The following is an 18,767-nucleotide window of genomic DNA, read 5'->3' as shown; positions in this document are numbered from 1 at the left end:
TTCTTTCTCCCGTACGTGAGTTTATGTTAGTGGTTACAGTCTAGAGTGTCCTTTTCCTGCTCAGAACTGCCCTGGAAAAATGTAGGAACGGTGATGCTGCTTCATACTGCTGTAGTGCATTTGTAGTGCTGTTTCCCCTCTGAGATGAAGCTGGCAGACTTGTGAAGAGAAGGGCAGCAAGCCAAGCCATATCCTGTGAAAGCAGAAGCAATGCCCTTGAAATTTGTGGAGTTGCCCACTGCCTGCACAGGGATTAAATTTTCTCCGAAAGTTCAGTTAATGCAACATTATCAACACTGACCAAAATACACAAGTGTGTCTGTGCTTGTCTCTGAGCTGTTGGTTCTATTTTCATCTGTTAGTGTGGGCAGGCACTATTAAAATCCTCAGTGCTTTCAATCTAGTTGAATAATTTTCTAGCTACTAGGTTTATAAATTAAACATTTATGGCTATATCATCTGCTATCATCTGTCCATAGCAATACCTCCAGGCAGGGATCTTGAGCTTTTTTGGAGTGTAGACCATGTGTTAAAGAAGAGCGAATGTTTCATTTATGCCTCATCTCACTCTTGCACTTCTCAGTTACTGAACGTCCCTGAGGTAACCTCAGATATTCTTTGTGAGGAAATAACCTTAGTGAAGAGATTTTTGATATCTGTGCAGTCTGTATCAAAGAGAAGAGCAGAGTTCATTGCAGCATCCTGAATTTTTTTGTCTTGTCAGGTAACTTCCCAACACATGAATATGATCTGTCATCTGCAACCTGGAATAAAGAACATAACATCAGATGAAGCACAGATGAAGCTAGAGGTCCAACAGTGATAACTAGGGCACAGCTGAAAGCTTGGAGTCCCAACAAAATCCATGTATATGGACAGGTGTTTGAGCAAGGGGCGTGCACTGAATAACAGGAGAGGAGGAAATAGAAAATACTACCCACATCCAACATGTCCTTCATCAGGTTGTGAAGTGAGGGGTTAAAGAAAATGTGAGCCAAGTCATGGCTTCTGTACATAACCAAAGAGGTTATGAGAATTTGTCTGCTTATGTGTATCCAGTATCTCTATCTAGACAGTCAACTTTTGAACCTTTTTTTTTTCTTCTTCTCCTTCCAGGAAGCTATTTTGAATGTGAAAAACTCAGGTGATAACTCAAACCAAGGAAATGATCCTTTTAGAAAAATGCCAAAACTCATATGCTTTTGATTTAAATGAAGAGATTTGTCACATTCTTAGTCGTTTATGGTGAAATTGGACAATTTGGGACATTGTTAAGGTCTTATGTAGGAAATTACTTCATTTGGAAAATTAGTAGGCATTGTTACTTGCCTGAAAGTGTTATCTATTTATTTGCTATTGTAGTCCTTTAATAGGAAATACTCCAAGGACAAATGCTTAGTATTTCTTCCTGCTCAAATAAGTAGTTGTGAGGTACAGCTGTTGGATTTGTCTCACTGGAATTTAATAATCATATGCTATTGCTATGGCAGTGTATTGGACTGTCTGATTAGGAGTCAGTTTAGGTTCTTAGTTTAAATTAAAAGGCATTGATGTTTCAGTCTACCTGAAGACCACAATAGAGCATCTCCCTAAAAGCTTGAATTGACTTGTTAAACAAATACAAATTACAGTCAGTTAACTCTTCAGCTGTTTCATTCTCTGAGGAGAGTTTTGGCCTGAGAAAGAAAGGTGTTTGCTGCCAAATCAGTAGGAACTTTAATACACTGCAAGAATAGAAAAATGTGATTATTAGTCTGGATGAACCCAAACCCATAAACTCCTCTCTGTGTTTCAATAACTGCGTCCCAGAGCAAATGGTCTTCTGGACTCCAGTGTGGAGATGGTTGTATCACAGTCCTGTTCAATGACTTAGGCTTGCAGACCAGACCACGCTCACATTTGCTGTGTTACTATCAAAGTTTTGGTGTTTACTTCAAGGTAGTTAGTCTAAAATAGCTGAATCAAATGAACTGAAGTTTCCTTTAGAACAGTTTCTCCAGTCCTGGTTTGGTCATTAAACCACACTGGGCCTCTACCATAAATTATACATCTATGCTTTTCCCTTGAGATGCTGATTTGCCTTGTGAGGATGTGGAGGACACAATAGTGATGGCTGCTAATGGAAGTTTCCATAGGTAAACATTGACTTGCCTGTTAAGCAGGTGGGAGCTGACCAAGAATGAAGCTTCTCCCAGCAAAATATTCAAGTAGATGCTTCTGCTCAAAGAAGTACCTGGATTCTGACTTGCCAGGGCTTTTTAGAAACTGGTTTTCAAATATCAGAATGTTTCCAAGGTAACCTCTTTAATCTCCAGTGTGTTCAGATGCTTACTAATTTAATATACATATGATGTGTGTAATCTGATTTAAAATTAACAGATGCTCCTAAAAACAATCTAATGCTAAACATGATGGGTTTCTAGAGTAAGCTCTTCAAGGTGAGAACTTGCCTTGGCCTTTCATACCTTGCAGGGGAACAGCACTTAGATGATATTTCATTATTATCGATTTCTTTTGTTCCCTGTACTGGGTGTGTGATTGGTCATGGATTCTGCATTTTTTATTTTTTTTTTTTGAGACTAAGTAGTTGCTACCTTCAGTGTAACAGATGTTTTCAGGACTTCTGAGCACAAAGGATTTTGATCCAGTATTTGCAGTTTTTGAATAAATATCTCAGAATGCAGAAAAGGGAAAAGTCTTAGTTGAATAAAAAAATATTTTGTTTTCCAGTGTCTTCTCATAAGAAGAATCTGAGGAAGGTGTGCATCCCTGGATTAAATGTCAAGCATGAAAAATAAGGGTATTAGGGAGGGGAGCAAGAGTTGCTGTGATTATGCAGCTGCGCTCTGTCCTGTCAGCTTGTGTTCTCTCTCTGTGGAGCAAACAAGCTCATGGGGGATGCATAACATCAACAGAACAAAGCCCAGGAACTCCCGAAGCAACTGCCCTGTGTCCTGGTGACCATCAAAGAAATCTATTTTCCTGCAGCCTTTGATGGGCTGTCATAGCTTAACTAACTGGCATCTGTACCACAATGCTGTTAAGTGCCTGGATCTTGACTGCACTGCAAATGACTAAGAAAATTGAGTTCTGAATTAGTCTTCTTTTGCTCAGTCTTTCTTTGCTTTGCTTTTATTATTATGGGAGATGAAAGACAGCCCCTGAGGATTTAAGTACTAGGTAATTTAAAGGCTGTTTTCATTCTTGGGATGGTAAAGTGGAAGAATGAAATGCATGTAGGAAACTGGCAAATTTGCCAGTTCAGCATGGGCTGAAGGGAATGAATGCTGGCATGGGATTAGATAAAAATGTGGGAAACCCAAATCTAGACTTTGCCCTTAATAGTACTATAGATAGCATCAGTTCCTGTGAGTAGTAAGTCTCCACCCAGGGTCGAGGTTGGAGATGAACCAAGCTTCCAGTTCTTAGTCAAAGAAAAGCAAGTTTGGTGTCCATGTTAATGCTGACGTTGAAAGTTTATTAATGTTCATTAGAGGCTTAAAATTAAAACCATTGTATCATCAAATCATTTTATCTGAAAAAATTAGAATTAGTTTTGTTTCATTTTTAAGGAGATTGAGGACATTCACTATTTCCATCTTCACTCCTTGCATGGTCTTTCTTTCAATTCCTGACAAATGATCCCTTCCCCCCATGCACCCTAATTTATATGTTGTTTTACGAGGTGACTTATGACTTGCTCTGTAGTTAAAGAATGCAAATAATAGTAACCTTGGTTTTATTTTTCATGCACATATAAAAGGAAACAGAGTAATTGCAGAAGCTAAATTCAATTTTGGAGCTGTGGAACCTGCCCAGTACAATTTGGAATAGATAACTCCTTCTGGTGGATTTGGGAAAATGTTACATCTGTTTCCCTGCAGTTGGAACAAAAAAGTCTGCCACTTATGCCCTTGAAGCTGCAGTGGAATGTTGAGTCTTTTTTGCTTTTCTTGGGTGAAAATGCATTCAATATGTGGCATGCCTCATACTTTCTTGCAGGTCTTGTATTAGAACTTTCAATGTAAGGTCAATTCCACCAGGAAAGTTTAACTACCCCACCACTCCCCCGGCTTTTATGTTTGTGCAAATATTGCTGAGTTTATGGGTGCAGAAATAAGAAGGTAAAGCAACTCCTAACCTTCTCTGGTACTGAGGATCTCTTGGCACTTCATAAGCATCTGGCTTGACATTCTGATGGAGATCCAAGCTGAATATTTCACATAACTATAACAACTATCATAAGTGCATTTTCCAAACAGTTTGAAAAAGATTGTGTACAGTTTTTCCATCCAAGGCAGTCAATGGTTGTTTGAGTTGATAGCAAGTAGAATATGAGTCAGCAGTATGCCCTGGAAGCCAGGAGGGCCAGCCATGTCTTTGGATGCATAAAAGACAGCCTCACCAGCCAGTCCAGGGAGGTTATTGTCCCTCTCTATTCTGCAGTGGTGTGGCTCCACCTTGAGTCCTGTGTGCAGTTTTGGGCACCACAGTATAAGAAGGACATAAAATTATTAGAGTGTGTCAAGAGAAGGGTGACTGAGATAGTGAAAGGCTTTGAGGGCAAGACTTATGAGGAGTGGCTGAGGTCACTTGGTTTGTTGAGGCTGGAGAACAGAAGGCTGAGTGGTGATCTCATTGAAGTCTATAACTTCCTCAAGAGGAGTTGTGGATGGGCAGGTGCTGATCTCTCTCATGACCAGCAGTAAGACATGAGGAGATGGAACGAAGCTGTGACAGGGGAAGTTCAAATTGGATAGCAGGAAAAGGTTCTTCACTGAGAGGGTTGCTGGTCACTGGAACAGCTTCGTCAGGGAGTGGTCATGACACCAAGCCTGACAGACTTCAAGGAGCATCTGGATGATGCTCTTAGCCATGTGGTTTAGAGTTAGATAGTCCTATGAGGAACAGGGACTTGGACTGAATGATCCTTATAGGGTCCTTCCAAGTTGAGATATTCTGTGATTATTTGAGAGTTGTGCTTATCAGTTTCTCATATTATTGCTCACACGTATGAAGAGATAATTAGTAGGTGCGACTGCTGAGAATTGAAAGAGAACTGAGAAGTGAGTGAGGTGATATGGGTAAGGTTTTATACAGACGGTTTATCCCACCGAAGCGCGGTACAGCCGGGCGGGCGGGGCGGAGGGTGCTGTCCGCGGTGCTGAGGGCGCGGCAGAGACCGGGGGATGCTGACCCCGCACCCTCCGTGTCGTGGACTCTGAAAAATAAGGATCTCTTGCTTTACCTTTTATTTCTTCCTTTTTCCCGCTTTTGGATACGGATGAAAGAATTTTATTCAATTGAAATTGTATTGTTCTAGGACTGAAGTGCATTTGCAATTTGCTGCATAATGGAAAAAAAAACAACAAACCAAAACCTGAAATAAATGAGTCAGATTCCTGAAATGAAGTTGCACACAAGGGATATTTGTATTCCTTTTGCGGGAAAGGTTAATAGATCTAAATGTGAAATAATGCTTTGTGATGGGAAGCTATCTAATGCTAAACCCACATTAATTCTAAATAAAAATATGATGATTAATGCATATGCACTGAGCAGCACAAGAAATAATAAGAATTAGCTGCTTGGGCTGGAATCTTTTAGTGTTGCAAAATGCACACTGATTAATTCAAGGTGGAAAAGTTGTTTCTTTTAAGAATACTAAATGAGAAATATTTTTTCTTAGAGAATAGGCAAAATGTCTAACCAAAACCAACTCATTATGAAATATATGAAAATAATTCCTTATACTGTGAGTTATATGACTTTGTAATCTTGGTGTTGATGAAACAGGTGTATAACTGAAATAGCATTTGTTCTGTTTATTGTTACACGGGAGGGAAAGCTTGGTAGAGAATAGGCATCCTTTTATACAAGAGCATCCTTCTGTTTCCTTGTTACCTCAGTAAATAAAAATACCTTAATATAATCTTGGGTTTTAGTAAGAGTTGCTTCTGTCTTTTGTGGCTTCTGAGCTCTGTTTCTTAGAATAGTTTTGCAGATGGGCTACTTTCAGCTGTGAGCATCAACAGGGAAGAAGTAGGAATTAATTTGATGCTTCCACCTCTTGCCTAGGCACTGAAAGGGATAGTGTTCTGAAAACTGGTGCAATTTTAAAGATCAGATCCTGTAAAACATTGTGATTCCTAACCAAAAATGTGCCTTCTGGAACTGCTTATTTAGTGTGGAGTTGCACTGTAGACTTTCCCATTCTTTTGTCTGGGCTTCATTGAGTATTTGCCAGATGCAGTGACCAGTAAAACTGGGAAAGATCTGAGTTTTGCAAGAGGCCTTCTATAACAGAGGCAGCAGGTACAGACAGTTGTTTCTCAGATCCTGTGGAGCCATATGGTGAGAAAGGTGTTGTCCTTCCCATTTCCTCAATTACTAGTTTGATCTAGCTGTATGGAAGACAGAGTTTTGGCTCTGTGTTGGAATGGGATTATGTGATGCTCAGAAAAAATAAGATCTTGTTTAATGTCGTAGATACTTTTAACTCCTTCCTATTCATCTGTGTATTAGTCCTAGCAGGGCCCCAGAGGCTGTAGCCACAAGAATGACATTTGGATCAACACTACTAATGTGTAGCGTATACCCAGCTAAGTGGGATGTAACAACCACTGAACAGGTCATCCCAGAATACCAGGAGCTATTTCCATCATATCAGTATAGCAGGTCACTGTTAAATACCTGCTTTTTTCTTTCTGAATCTACCTATTTGCATCATTATAACTGTAATACATAATGGAAAAGAAAGAGGCTCACTCTCAGTTGCTGATAACTGATAGAGATTTATTGACCTTGTGATTGATAGCAGACCTGTGCCTAAGAGTCTGGTTTGAGCAGATGTCACAAACTCTCTCTGAATGTCCCTTCAGCATACAGATTGCAGTTGCCCTCCCCCTGCCCTCCACAAACAAGGCTGTCCATGACAGGCTGCTTTTCATTGGTGCCTATAACAAAAATGTACTGTACTCATACTGGAAAGTATTCACTATTTGCATATGGAGCTTTAATTGCTTTTGCTTTTTTGTTATTAATTCAAGCCTCCAATAAAAGCACTAAGTGTGAATCCACTGCTCCCTTGATTGCAAAGAGTAATTAATTGGTCAGATCTATTTTCTTTTTGTTGTCCTGTGGACTGAGAAATGATGATGTGCAATGGGGAGGACATTCCTGCTACAGATAGTATTTCTGCAAATCCTGCAAAGCATAGCTAATGATCTGTGGAGTACCATCCAATATTCAGTGAGCAGGCTGCCTGCCTGCTCTGTCATCCCCCACACCATGTGCATACATATGCATTTGTGTTCTGTATTTTATGGTGTGATCAAAACCAGTCTTTGGTTAATCTTTTAGTAACTCCTATTTGTTATTGTTCTTACTGGCAGCAGTAACATTTGCAATTTCAGTCTGTGGCAAGAAGCACATTTCCTTTCTTAAAGGAAATCTGAAATAATTTAGAGGCCACAGAAAAGGGCGGCTTGCAATTCGCATTGCTGCAGTCTTGCAAACAGGCTACAAGACAGATGCTGATTTATTTAAAATCAAACAAACAAAAAAAAAGAGGCTTGTGTTTTTTCTTTCCAGATATACAAACTTAAGGAATGTATTCAAGCATCTGGCTAATTCACATACCATTAATTCTCTAAAGAATACATATGCACACCAAATTAGACCTGTATCATTTATTTAAAAAACGAATGTACTTTTGTATTTATATTTTATAGCTGTGCCAAATTGCTAAAGGACATAGAAGGAGGAATTTTATAAGCAAAATGTGCAGAGCCCTTTGCCTAGAAAAGTTGACAGTATCAGCAAGGCTGTACCTGAGCTTAGTTTAAAAACCATTGACATACTATTTTGCTATTAGTGAATGGGTTAGTGGCTTTTTAACTACAGGAATGAATGCTTGTTAGAAACTGAGATGCGGCCTGTCTTTGTACTGGAGCTAGCAAAGTGGGCACTGATCCTGATGTCTGAGGTCCTACGGTATTGCAGTAATATAACTACTCTTCCTTTTGTATCTGTTTTGTTGGCTGCAGTGAGTTCCTGCCAGCTGTTTCTTGAGGTTTCTTGAGGTTTCTTGAGGTTTTAATAGTCTAAAACAACTATAAGGATGTGACTCCAAAGGCTGAGAGCCTGATGCTGATGGCATGTCTCCTCTCACTCTTGTATGGCTCTCGACCAGCTTAGCTATGAGGCCAGTACCAGTCAGAAGAATAATTTAGATCTTGGCAAGAGGCAGATTATCATAGCCTTTTTCAGCGGATGTGTGTGGGATGGGCAAAACTAATCTGTGCCCTGACCACCTTGTTCATCTCTCTGGTACTTGAGTGCTAAAGACACTCAAATCCTTAGAGTCAATGACACTCTTGTCTTATTCTTAGCAGCAAATTCCTGTGAGGTCTGCTAACCAGCAGTAGAGACAGTGGTTAGTAGTCGCCTGCCTTATGTCAGGCTTTGCTGGAGTAAAGTTGCCATGGAGATCGGCAGGAGTTTAACTGAGCAGGGACCACAGCAGTTCGCCCTGTGCGTGTAAATCTGTTTGACATGTCATGTGTATCAGATTTGGCTCTGCTGCTCACATTTGAAGTCCACTAGCTTTTTGTGCCCAATTTCCCTGTAGGAGAGCTGAACAACTGCCATGCAGTATTCATAGCACTGTGATATTAAAAAAAGGCGGAATTGGGATTGGTGCCTGCTCCTCCAGAGCCAATATAAAAGCAAATTGGGGCACCAAAGGATGTTTAGCGCAAGTAACTAAGCCCTGTAAAGTAGAAGGAACTACCCCAAGCTGGAGCCTTTCTTAGGACAGTAGTAAAGGTATTGGCTGTCTGAAAAAGAGAATTGTTTAGAGGCAGAAACAGAAGTCCTATAACTTGGGAGATGTTGGAAGGAGCAATCTTTCCAACTCATTTTAGAACTTGTAAAGCAGATTAAAATATGGGGAAGATTGCTGAATATAAATGTCTGCTTTACACTTGTAAAGGGTCCATGTGCTCAGAAACATTGCTGGGAAAAGATCAATTAAAATGCTTGGGACTGACAAAGGCTTTAAGGCTGTTGAGGTAAATGGTGACTCATATTGGCTGAGAAGTAGGAATGAAAAAACACTTAATGACCTACACCCCAAGCTGTACTCTGGAAAGAGGCTTCCCAAGGAGTCGAGAGTCGACCTGCTGGCACTGGGATTTTAGCCAATGCCTGCTGATCTACAGCCTCCAAAGGTGAAGAGCCAAAGTATTTTTCAGTGATTTAGCAGCACGCCTGCTGCATTTACAATGCATGTATGTTTGCAGGGTGTTATAGAGAGAAACTTGACATATTTCTAATTTTAGAATAAGAGAAAACAGCCATCTGGTGAAAATATTTTGAAGGAGGGGTTAAAAATTTGGAAGCCTTGAAGCAGGAAGGGGGGGGGGAAAGGGCAAATACAGAGATGTATCTTTGAACACCACTTTCTCCAGCAGAAACTATGGAGCCCTCCAGAATATGCTGCCTGGACTGTGGCGTCAATTTGAGAGGGGAACAAGGCTTCTGCTATGCTTATCCTAAGGAAAAAACTCTGGTTCTTTCAGAAGAAGCTAAAGCTTGTGCATCTCAAAGACCAGTGTGAGCCTGTTGTATTAATGGAAAAAGGCCTGATCACATGCATCAAAAGCATCTTCCCCCTCTTCCTCCTCCCTGCTATCTCCTGTACCACTCTTAACAATTTAATCCATAGCAGTTTGTCTTCATGGGTTTTAATTGATCTGTCTGTGATTTAGCTCATCAGATGCTCATTAAAGAGCTTGCAGCCATTTTTATTCATGAGGAGTGAGAGTCAGGGATCTAAAAACACTTTGTCTTTGTCTTAACTGGATTCATTTAGTATTCTGGGATTCAGGGAGGCTAATAAACTAATACGAGCTATTATTTAAAGGTGAGCTGCCAAGTGAACATGAAGGATGATCCAAGCACCGCCAGTGTGCTGAGCGCTCTCCAGCAGCGGGTGTCAGGTGGGAGCAGCAGAGGGAATCATTGCTAAAACCTCAGCAAGATATTCCTCGCTGCTCTGTGGCGGGTGTCCCACAACGCCCTGCCTGTGTGATCGGGGAATGCAACTTGCAGTGGAGCTCCTGGAGCTGTGTCTGCAATGAAGATGGCATTTCATGCTAGGGATGCCAGCAGGATGCACAGAAATATTTTGTACGTTGTAGAGTTTGTGCTTGACATCTGGTTTTCTTTATTAAGCGCCGCTGTTGTTCCGAGTTGCCGTCTGTACTCTGGCAGTGCCCATAATGATGTGTGCTTCCCACGTTGCTGGCGCACACATGCTGAGAAAATGCCTCTCGCCATCCTTTAACAAGGATACGCTGACAATCTGCAAAAGAGAACAATACCCCTGGGCTGCAGAAAGCAGTTTCCTTTCCCCAGTACTTTAATGAACGCTTGAGGTATTTCTAGGCCGTAGGAAGAAGAGGTGGGATAGATGGTTCTCCATTCTGCTCCTTTTTGAGCCTGGCTCTGCATGCCAGACACTTCCAAAAAGATGAATAATTCCCTACAATTATTGTATTTACTGTGTAGTCATAGGCATAGTGTCATCAAGTTGCTTATGCCTTGGAGTTCTCTTAAGTGACTGTAATCACAAGTGGGCTTTTATGTTGTCTGTGGTTTTTTAAGGGAGGGAACATATGCAGCTGGATCCTGTGCCTGCGCCGAATGTACTGACATTGCTTGTGAACCATGGGAAGCTGTGAGGCTTCCCAGACAAAGCCCTGCATGAGGGATCTGAACCCTGGCAGGACACGGTGCCATTTACATGAACTGACTTCCCAGTCACTGTGTGTATCAGGATTGGGAAAGCTTTGGGAATATAAAGCTTTCCTAACTGCTCAGAGTCACAGTATTTATAAATACTCTAAGCTTGTGTTTATAATTGTATGTTATTCTGTGCAAATATTAATACCATATTTGTTCTTTCTTTGTAGTGTACAGAGGCCAAAAAGCATTGCTGGTACTTTGAAGGATTATATCCTACATATTATATGTAAGTAGTCATCACTTTCCTTGTTCAAGAGAGAGTTAGATTCTGTAGGCTCTTAGACTGTTGTTCTTTTACTAATTGTACTTCTTCCATAACTTTTTTGAGACTTCTATAATAAAAATGAAGATGCAATAAACTTCCATTTCCCTCCTTCTCTATGACCCATCTCTTTCCCTTTCTCCTTATTAAAAGAAGCGTACAGATTCATTTTACCACACACCCCAGGTGACCTTTCCAATTGAAAACAAAACTCAGGTCCTTAAACAGCTCTTATTTCAGAACATTGAAAGGAAACAGAAGTAGAGCTGTGTGAGGACAGTTCTCCCTTTGTTAGGAACAAGGACAGGTAATCAGACAGAATACCAAGAATGCTTTGAAAGTAACTTTGTTCCTCTGCTAGTGCTGTTGTTTAATTTAGGGAGTTGAGATGATTTGTTATCCGTGGCATAACTGTCCTTTTGATGAGTGACGTCTACATTCACATAAGGCTTGGTTGTGAACCAAATGTAAATGACCTGTGGGTGTATAATTGAGGATCTCTCTAAACTGCAGTTTTCTGTTTCATATTGCCCACAGCAGAACAAAAAGGTGGGGGAAATATGTGGGTGGGAGATACACTCCATGTGGATTTGGGGGCAGAAAGGAGATAAATGTAGTAAATTTTGTCCCCGGGTTGTATAACTTTATAATTGCAAACACTTGTAAACACAGGTTTAAAAAAATAAAAACAAAATGGGGTGGAAGAGTAGGCAGCAGCATTAGGTTATCTGTTCCCTGAGCAAGCTCTTCCTTGCTGAAGGATTGGAAAATACTGTAATCCTTATGCTACCCAAGAACTTTCCTCCCTTTTCTTCTCCACCTCCACTTCATCTGCCAGAAGCGGGAGAGAAATGCTAGAGACAAAAAGCAGTGAGGAAGCTAGGCAAGAAACAGAGCTCACTGAAAGAATGAAACACTGTATGACTTAATCATCCATAATCCTGGATATTAACTGCTTAGGAAGTGTTTGTGCCTAGAACTCACTGTATTTTTTTCAGGTGACTGAAATGTTGAGAATTACTCATAAATGATTGGCCAGAACAGATGGGGGAATTTAAATAAGAGAATTTTCTTTGCATGCTAATAACAACAGGACTTTGGTTCCACCTACATTTTATTTTGTTTTGCTGCTATGTGGGAAAGAAGCTGGAATGTTATGAAATTATGAAAATCCCAGTGTACCTTAACATTCAGGAGTGTGTTATTCATCGTCACCTTGGTGTTCTTCTTATGTTTCTGCCCACATGCTTTCACAGCCAGTGTTTGTCTCCCTTGGCAATGCTTAGATATTGGGTGTTAGTTCAGACCATTTGTGCCCCAGGTAAATACATACAGAGTTGTGCAAAAGGAAGGGGTTCAAAAAAAGTCCTGTTGTATATTGGCAATGTCAGGTCAATCAGAAGACTGTTCTTGTGTGTTTTTGTGGTAGTTAGTGCAGCACCATGTTGTCTGAATCACTGCATAAAAGTGTTGTGATTTCCAGTCTCCTGCACAGTGTAAGTAAATGGAAAAAGGAAGGGGAAAGGGGTGGGATGTGTGTGCTAGGTGATTGTTTAGATGGTGATGAGTGTCATGTTAATGCTGTTGTTGTTGTAAATATGAGTTTAAGGGGAAAGAAGAAACACTAAGGAAGGACAATAATGATTTGGGTATGGTAAAGCTGAGAGGATAGATAATGTATGACAAGTGAAGAAATTTGGAAAGGAGGGGAGAGAGGGTATTTGAGGACATTGGAGCCCAGTAGGTTTAAAGGGGGCATGATCAAAACAATAGGAAGGTCATTTAGATCTTCAATGCCTGGGGTTTCCTACTTTGTTACTTATGCAATTTCAATTTCTGTTGTCTAGGATCCCCAACTGCTTCCTACCTGGGCTGTCTTTTCACACCTGTATGGTGGAGGAGAGGCGCAACACCAATCTCAATATCTTAGGGTGAAGCCCCATTGCTTCAGCAGTTGTTTGACCCTTCACTGAGTTAATTCAATTTGCTAATCCCACAGAAAGTTGCTCATTTTAGCACATTCTAGTCAGTGTTGAATCAGCATGGTATAGTTTTTGGCAAACACTGGTGAAATGGGAGGAAGGGAGCATTCTGCATATTATGGGGGAGGAGGCATGAATAGCTTTGTCTTCATTAGCATATGGGTTATGTGTTAAATCATCTGGAGGCATAATATGTAACTTTATCCTGAGAGTGCCTCCCCTGTGCGAATCTAGATCTGGAATGTGCTGTAGTGAAATGGGTTTTATTTTATCTTACACTTTCTGTAGCAACAGTCCATAAGAAGCAGATATATTTAGTTAAATGATTTTGCACTAGATTCCATTCCTTTCTGTCACTGGTTTTCTGATAGAACTTTTTATCTACCCAGTTAACATATGTAGTCTTTCCTTTGGTCTTGAGACTATTTTTGAAGCCTTACGAAACCCAGCAACCCTTTTTAATAATTTCCCAGTGATTTCAGTCCAACGCTGGCACTATGTAACATCTCTCGTGAAGATAGTTTGTATTATAATGAAAAAGTTGGCACATCAGCTCAGAAATGCCAAATCCTCTGTCAATTCACAAATGTAGTGTGGAGTGCTGGGACTGAGGTATACCTGGACTGGCATGTCTACGTGCCTTATCACTTCTGGGTAGGCACATCCTCCTAGAAGCTGCCTCTTTTTAAATTACCCAGAGTAATAGAAATCCAGTGGACCATCACATAAAATGGTTGTTTGCTTTTATCAGAAGTTTAAAGGCAAGATAGCTGAGTTAATCTTTCCTGTAAAGGCTCTGCTTGAGCCATCCAAAGACAGAGATAAGAATGTGTCTGCTAAGCAAGAGGAACATGGGATAAGAAATCAGTGTGCCAAAATAAGTGTTCTGGAAATTCAGCTAGATTTGAGGGGAGGGAGGTAAAAGTTGCAGTGTTATGACTGTTCTTTCAGAGCTTAAGTTTGGTTTTTTTTTTTAGTTTTTTTATTCAATCTGTCTATCAGTGTAATTATTTAAAGAAGAAAAATCTGTTAGAGATGTTGCTCAAAACTTTCTTAAAACACGTTGGTTATGCTTTCTGTCTTAACAGCTAGGGCAGTGGTTGAAGATCGCAGTTACAGAACTGATACATCTTTCTGTCCAAATATTTAATAGTATTAATACATTTTAAAAATTATTTTTCAACTGGACATAGTTGTTCTATCCTTCATATGTCATCAGTAAGCTTTAGTTTAATTCAAACATACTTCTTCCAAGTAGAATTCCATTTCTTAAGACTCGATTGAGGATTTGATAATTTTCCAAACTTTTCTTCCTCTCCTGTGTTATTCAGGTTATTCAGAACCAGAAATGAACATGGAAAGCTTACTAGGAATCTGAGAGTCATACATTAGTCTTATACTGTTAATACAGAGAATTTCCAAGACTGCTCATAACTTACTTCACTAACTAAAGTAATCATTTCTCCATATCCTAGTTCCCCAAGTTAGAACTGTTGCCAGTTAGATACTTTTCTCCTGCTTCAGCAAAATGTTTATTATATGGCCTGGAAAAATAAATAAAAAAATATAAGGAGGATAAAGGAATTAGCTATTGGAGTCTAATTCTTATCCTTTGGAAAAGCAGGGACCTGACTTATTCCTGACTTTGCTTAAAGAATTAGATCGTATATCTCCTTGTGTGGATGTAGAGAAAGCAATTCACAAAGCTGCCTCAAAAGACTTGACTCTGATGCTCTACAAGGATCCTCATCCTACTATCACTTAAGTAAGCCAGCTCAGCCTTGTTCTGGATGTGTTGATGGTTGGCAGAAGAAATGGTCAAGGTACTTCTCTTTCATGACAATAATCTGAATAGTAACATAGTGAATGCATTAAATTGCAAAACCACCTCTTCTGTATGCAGATGCCAGCAGAGCTTAAGATACTCCAGATGTTTTTTTCAGTTCTGAACTGGGAATGAATAGGAGAGGGAAGGCTGCCTTACATTTTGCTGATGAGTAGTTTGACTAGAATGACTGTGAATGTCCCCCTCATTGCAGGGTGAAGTATGTTCCCTGGTATGACTGATCAATCCCATAGGTCTCTTCTGTTTATTTTTCCTTCAGTTGAGTCAGAATCACAGGATATTCTGAGTTGGAAGGGACCCACAAGGATCATCGAGTTCAACTCTTAAGTGAATGCCAGTTGTTAGCTGCCATCACATTGGGGCTTTTAATGAGGTAATGAATTCCAGATGCTAGAACCTGTGTGTTTCTAATCCTCTCCTTGCCAGGCATTATGGCATGTTTATAAGGTAGCACAAATTTTTTGGAGTATGAATGATAAGCATGGGTCCACAGCAATAGAAATATCATGGCTGATGTCACTGGGTCAGTGAAGTAGTCGCCCACAGGGTGACTGACTTAGAGTTTTGATATTACCTAGTGTTGAGTTAACATCATCTCAGCTCATCCTGTTGGATTATTGTGTATTATGCTTTTAAAAAATGTGATATTCTAAGAGAAGTAGTGAGGAAAACAGATTAGAAGATTAGGAAGCAGAATAACTCAGGTGGGAAGGTTCTCGGGAGACATTGAGTCCGACAACCTGCTCAGTGCAGGGTCAGCCATGAGGTCAGACCAGGTGGCTTAGGACTTTACCTAGTTAGGTCTTGAGAACTCCAAGGAAGAAGATGGCACAACCTCTCTGTGCAATGTGCTCTGCTGCCTAGCTCTCCTCTTGGTGGATAAGTTTCTTCACATACCTCAGCTGAACAAGCCCAAGTCCCTCACTCTCTCCTCACAGGGCAAATACCACAGCCCCTGTCTATCTTGGTGGCCTTTTGCTGAGCTCGTTCCAGTTTTATTCTTCTTACTGGAGATGCCAAAACAAAATGTGGTGTTTTACATATGGTCCAACAAGTGCTCGCAAAAGATAATAGTTACTTCCCTTGATCCACTGGCTAGGCTTCTGTTGACACAGCCCAGGATGCTGGCTCATGGTATGCTGCTGGCTCATGTTGACTTGCTGTCTACCATGACCCCTGGTGCCTTTTCAGCAGAGCTGCTCCGCAGCTAACAAGATCTTAATTCTTCCCACAGCAAAGACTTTTCATTTCTTTTTGTTTGAGTTTCATGAGGTTCCTGTAAGGCCATTCTTCCAACCAGTCTAGACTTTGGCAGCCCTGCTCTTGAGCTCATTGAGTAATCCCCAGTTTGGTGCAATCTCCAAACTTGATGAGAGTACTCTGTCACCAATTCCAGCAACATGCTTGTCTACAGGACTGATCCAGACCTCTGTGGTACTACCAGCATTTATTTCATACCCTCTAGGAAGAGTGTGTGACCCATTGTCTACTGCCCTCTGAGCCTCACCATCCAGCCAGGGGCTTTTTGTTTGGTCTTTTTCTTTTTAACCCATTTAACTGTTCACCTGTCCAGACTGTAAGGTCTGAACTTGATTACAAGAATATTGAGGGAGACAGTATGGAAAACCTTCCTGAAGTTGAAGTAAATGACATTTACCGTTCTCCAGCTTGTCCATGGATACCATCCACTGCAAGTGTGGTGGTAGAAGCTCTTCTTGCTGGACTTGGTGTCCCTTGCAGCTGATAGTTGTAAGTGAGGTTCAGCTTTCCTAACATCACACCTACTTGTATGTGTGATGATTTCTAAATGCCTTCTTGGTAGCCTGTACCTGTTCCACCTCCTGAATACTGACTTTTTGCATTGGAGCTCAGCCATGGGTTCCTTGTCTAAGTGTGTTTTTACTTATCAAAGGTGTGCTACCCTGTGAAAGAAACATGCACATTCCAGGAAGAAACATGCACATTTTCTCTTGAAGAAAGTGTTAACCATTGCTGTTGATAATTATGTGAAGAACAGAACCAACACAGGGGAATGCCATCTTGTAATGTCTAATTCTTATGCAAAGCAGGACCTGAATTAATGTTGAAAACATGTGAAGGTGGAAGTGCTGTATTTTTAGGCTAATATGTTTCTGCCATAGAAATCAGTTTACTGCATACAGCAGACAACTGTACAGCACATGTACACATTTATGTTGATCAAATCTGTTTAATTTTTCATTTATAGTTAGTATAGGAACATTAATGTAAACCTCAAAAATGAATGCTTGCTAATACTCTTCATGTTTAAAGCATGTTCCTGCCATGCATGGGAAGAGTCAATTATTTTTCTGATTGTGGAAAATAATGAATATATTCTGTTTGTGGTTTTTCATGGTTTTTGAACTAAATTTCTTGTGCATTTCCACATGCCTCTCTTAACTTTGCAGGTTAAGTTTTGTTGTATTTATCACACTGTCATATTCATCTGGCTTTTGAATGTAAGCCCTTATGTTCTTGGTGGTCAGTCCATAATAATAACTCTGTGCATTATCAAGAACCTGCAAATGTTTCAGATAAAAGCATTAAAAAGTGATTTTTCTCTTGCTATTACTCAAATAGCTTAGAGGGCACTTCTTCTATCAATGTGTGTAGAAGAGGCTGGGAACTCCCTGTCCCCTCCCAAACTATACACACCTGGTGTGTTGCATGATGGTAGCTACTTTCTGTGCTCCACATCCTGTTACGTTTACTGCTTTTAATTAAGTTGGCTTTCCTGATGTCACACTTAGCTTTCCTTTTGCAATTACAGCTGCATGAAGCGTCAGCAGGTGTGTGCTTAGGGCAGTAATATAGCCACTGATTTATTCTTCCATTTGATTTGAAGCCAACATGGAGAAGAGAGAGGGGAGGCAGTGTAATAGTTCTGCACACTTCCAGGCGCCTTGAATGTCTGGCACTGTACAGAAACGGAGACCTGGATTTAGGCCAGGGCCACCAATTTAGCAGCGAGCAGCCACAGGGAAGGCCTGTTCGCATATGTAGTTCAATGCAAGAACTAAGTGCACAGTTTGTATGGTGAAGGAAGACAGCAGTAATTATCAGACCATCTGTATAAAAAGGCAACAAAAACCGGCCACCATTGCTCAGTTCTGTGTGGCTTTAAACAATAACAATACAAACCATCACAACTAGCTTCAGTAGTCAGTGCCCTTAGGGTGGCCTATTCCTTGCTTCAGATAAGGGACGAGATTCCCCTTGATTTTGATGCAGCCGTTGAGGTTGTAGTACTGACTGTTGTAATCACCCAGCAGCTAGATGCCTTGCCATGCACTTGAATTTCCTTCAATGGATCAGTTGTCTAAAGCACAATCTGGGGAGAATTAGGCTACCAAATTAACACCCAACTCATCTTGCTAGGAGCGAGTCCTGGGAAGGCGAGAGGGATTTAATATCACAGCCTTCACAGGCCATCAAGCAGATGGCCTAATGACCTAATTTGAGATTTAAAACTATGAATGATTTTGGAGTTGGGGACTGCTGAGGCATAGGCAGCTTATTCTGAGAAAGGTGAAGAAAAAGAGGGCAGTCTCTGTCATCCAGTGGAGTACTCCTGTGAGATCAGACCCTCCTCTGGCTGAGGTGGAGTAGAGCACCCAGTCCATCCCCTTCTCATTCCCAGAGGATGCGATAACCACAGTTTTGACTTATCATGAGTGAGCCTCAGTTTTTCCTGTGGAGGCTCTTTGAAGTACTCACCAGATTATTATATCTTCCGTGTCCCAGGCAAGAACCCTAATGAGAGGATGAGAATGAATTTCTTCTGGCTTCCTGTCAGTGGGACAGGAAGTTTTGTACCTGGTTTGACAGCAGGTGAACAGCATCA

At 40.7% G+C, this 18,767-nt stretch overlaps 1 protein-coding gene across 3 annotated transcripts in view; it reads left to right on the top strand.

The window, feature by feature from the left end:
• Positions 1 to 18,767, top strand: part of VOPP1 (VOPP1, WBP1/VOPP1 family member) — a 79,281-nt gene that overhangs the window by 48,694 nt on the left and 11,820 nt on the right. For all 3 annotated transcript variants that reach the window (XM_027675808.1, XM_027675806.1, XM_027675807.1), the window contains one exon: positions 10,980 to 11,038. In XM_027675808.1, the coding sequence (XP_027531609.1) occupies positions 10,980 to 11,038 (59 nt within the window). The remainder of the gene's footprint in view (positions 1 to 10,979; positions 11,039 to 18,767) is intronic.

This window comes from Neopelma chrysocephalum, unplaced genomic scaffold (genome assembly GCF_003984885.1).
Source record: "Neopelma chrysocephalum unplaced genomic scaffold, ASM398488v2 Primary Assembly neopelma1_26, whole genome shotgun sequence".
Taxonomy (NCBI): domain Eukaryota; kingdom Metazoa; phylum Chordata; class Aves; order Passeriformes; family Pipridae; genus Neopelma; species Neopelma chrysocephalum.
The sequence above is the reverse complement of the archived record's forward strand: the minus strand, read 5'-3'. Positions and strand labels throughout refer to the sequence as shown.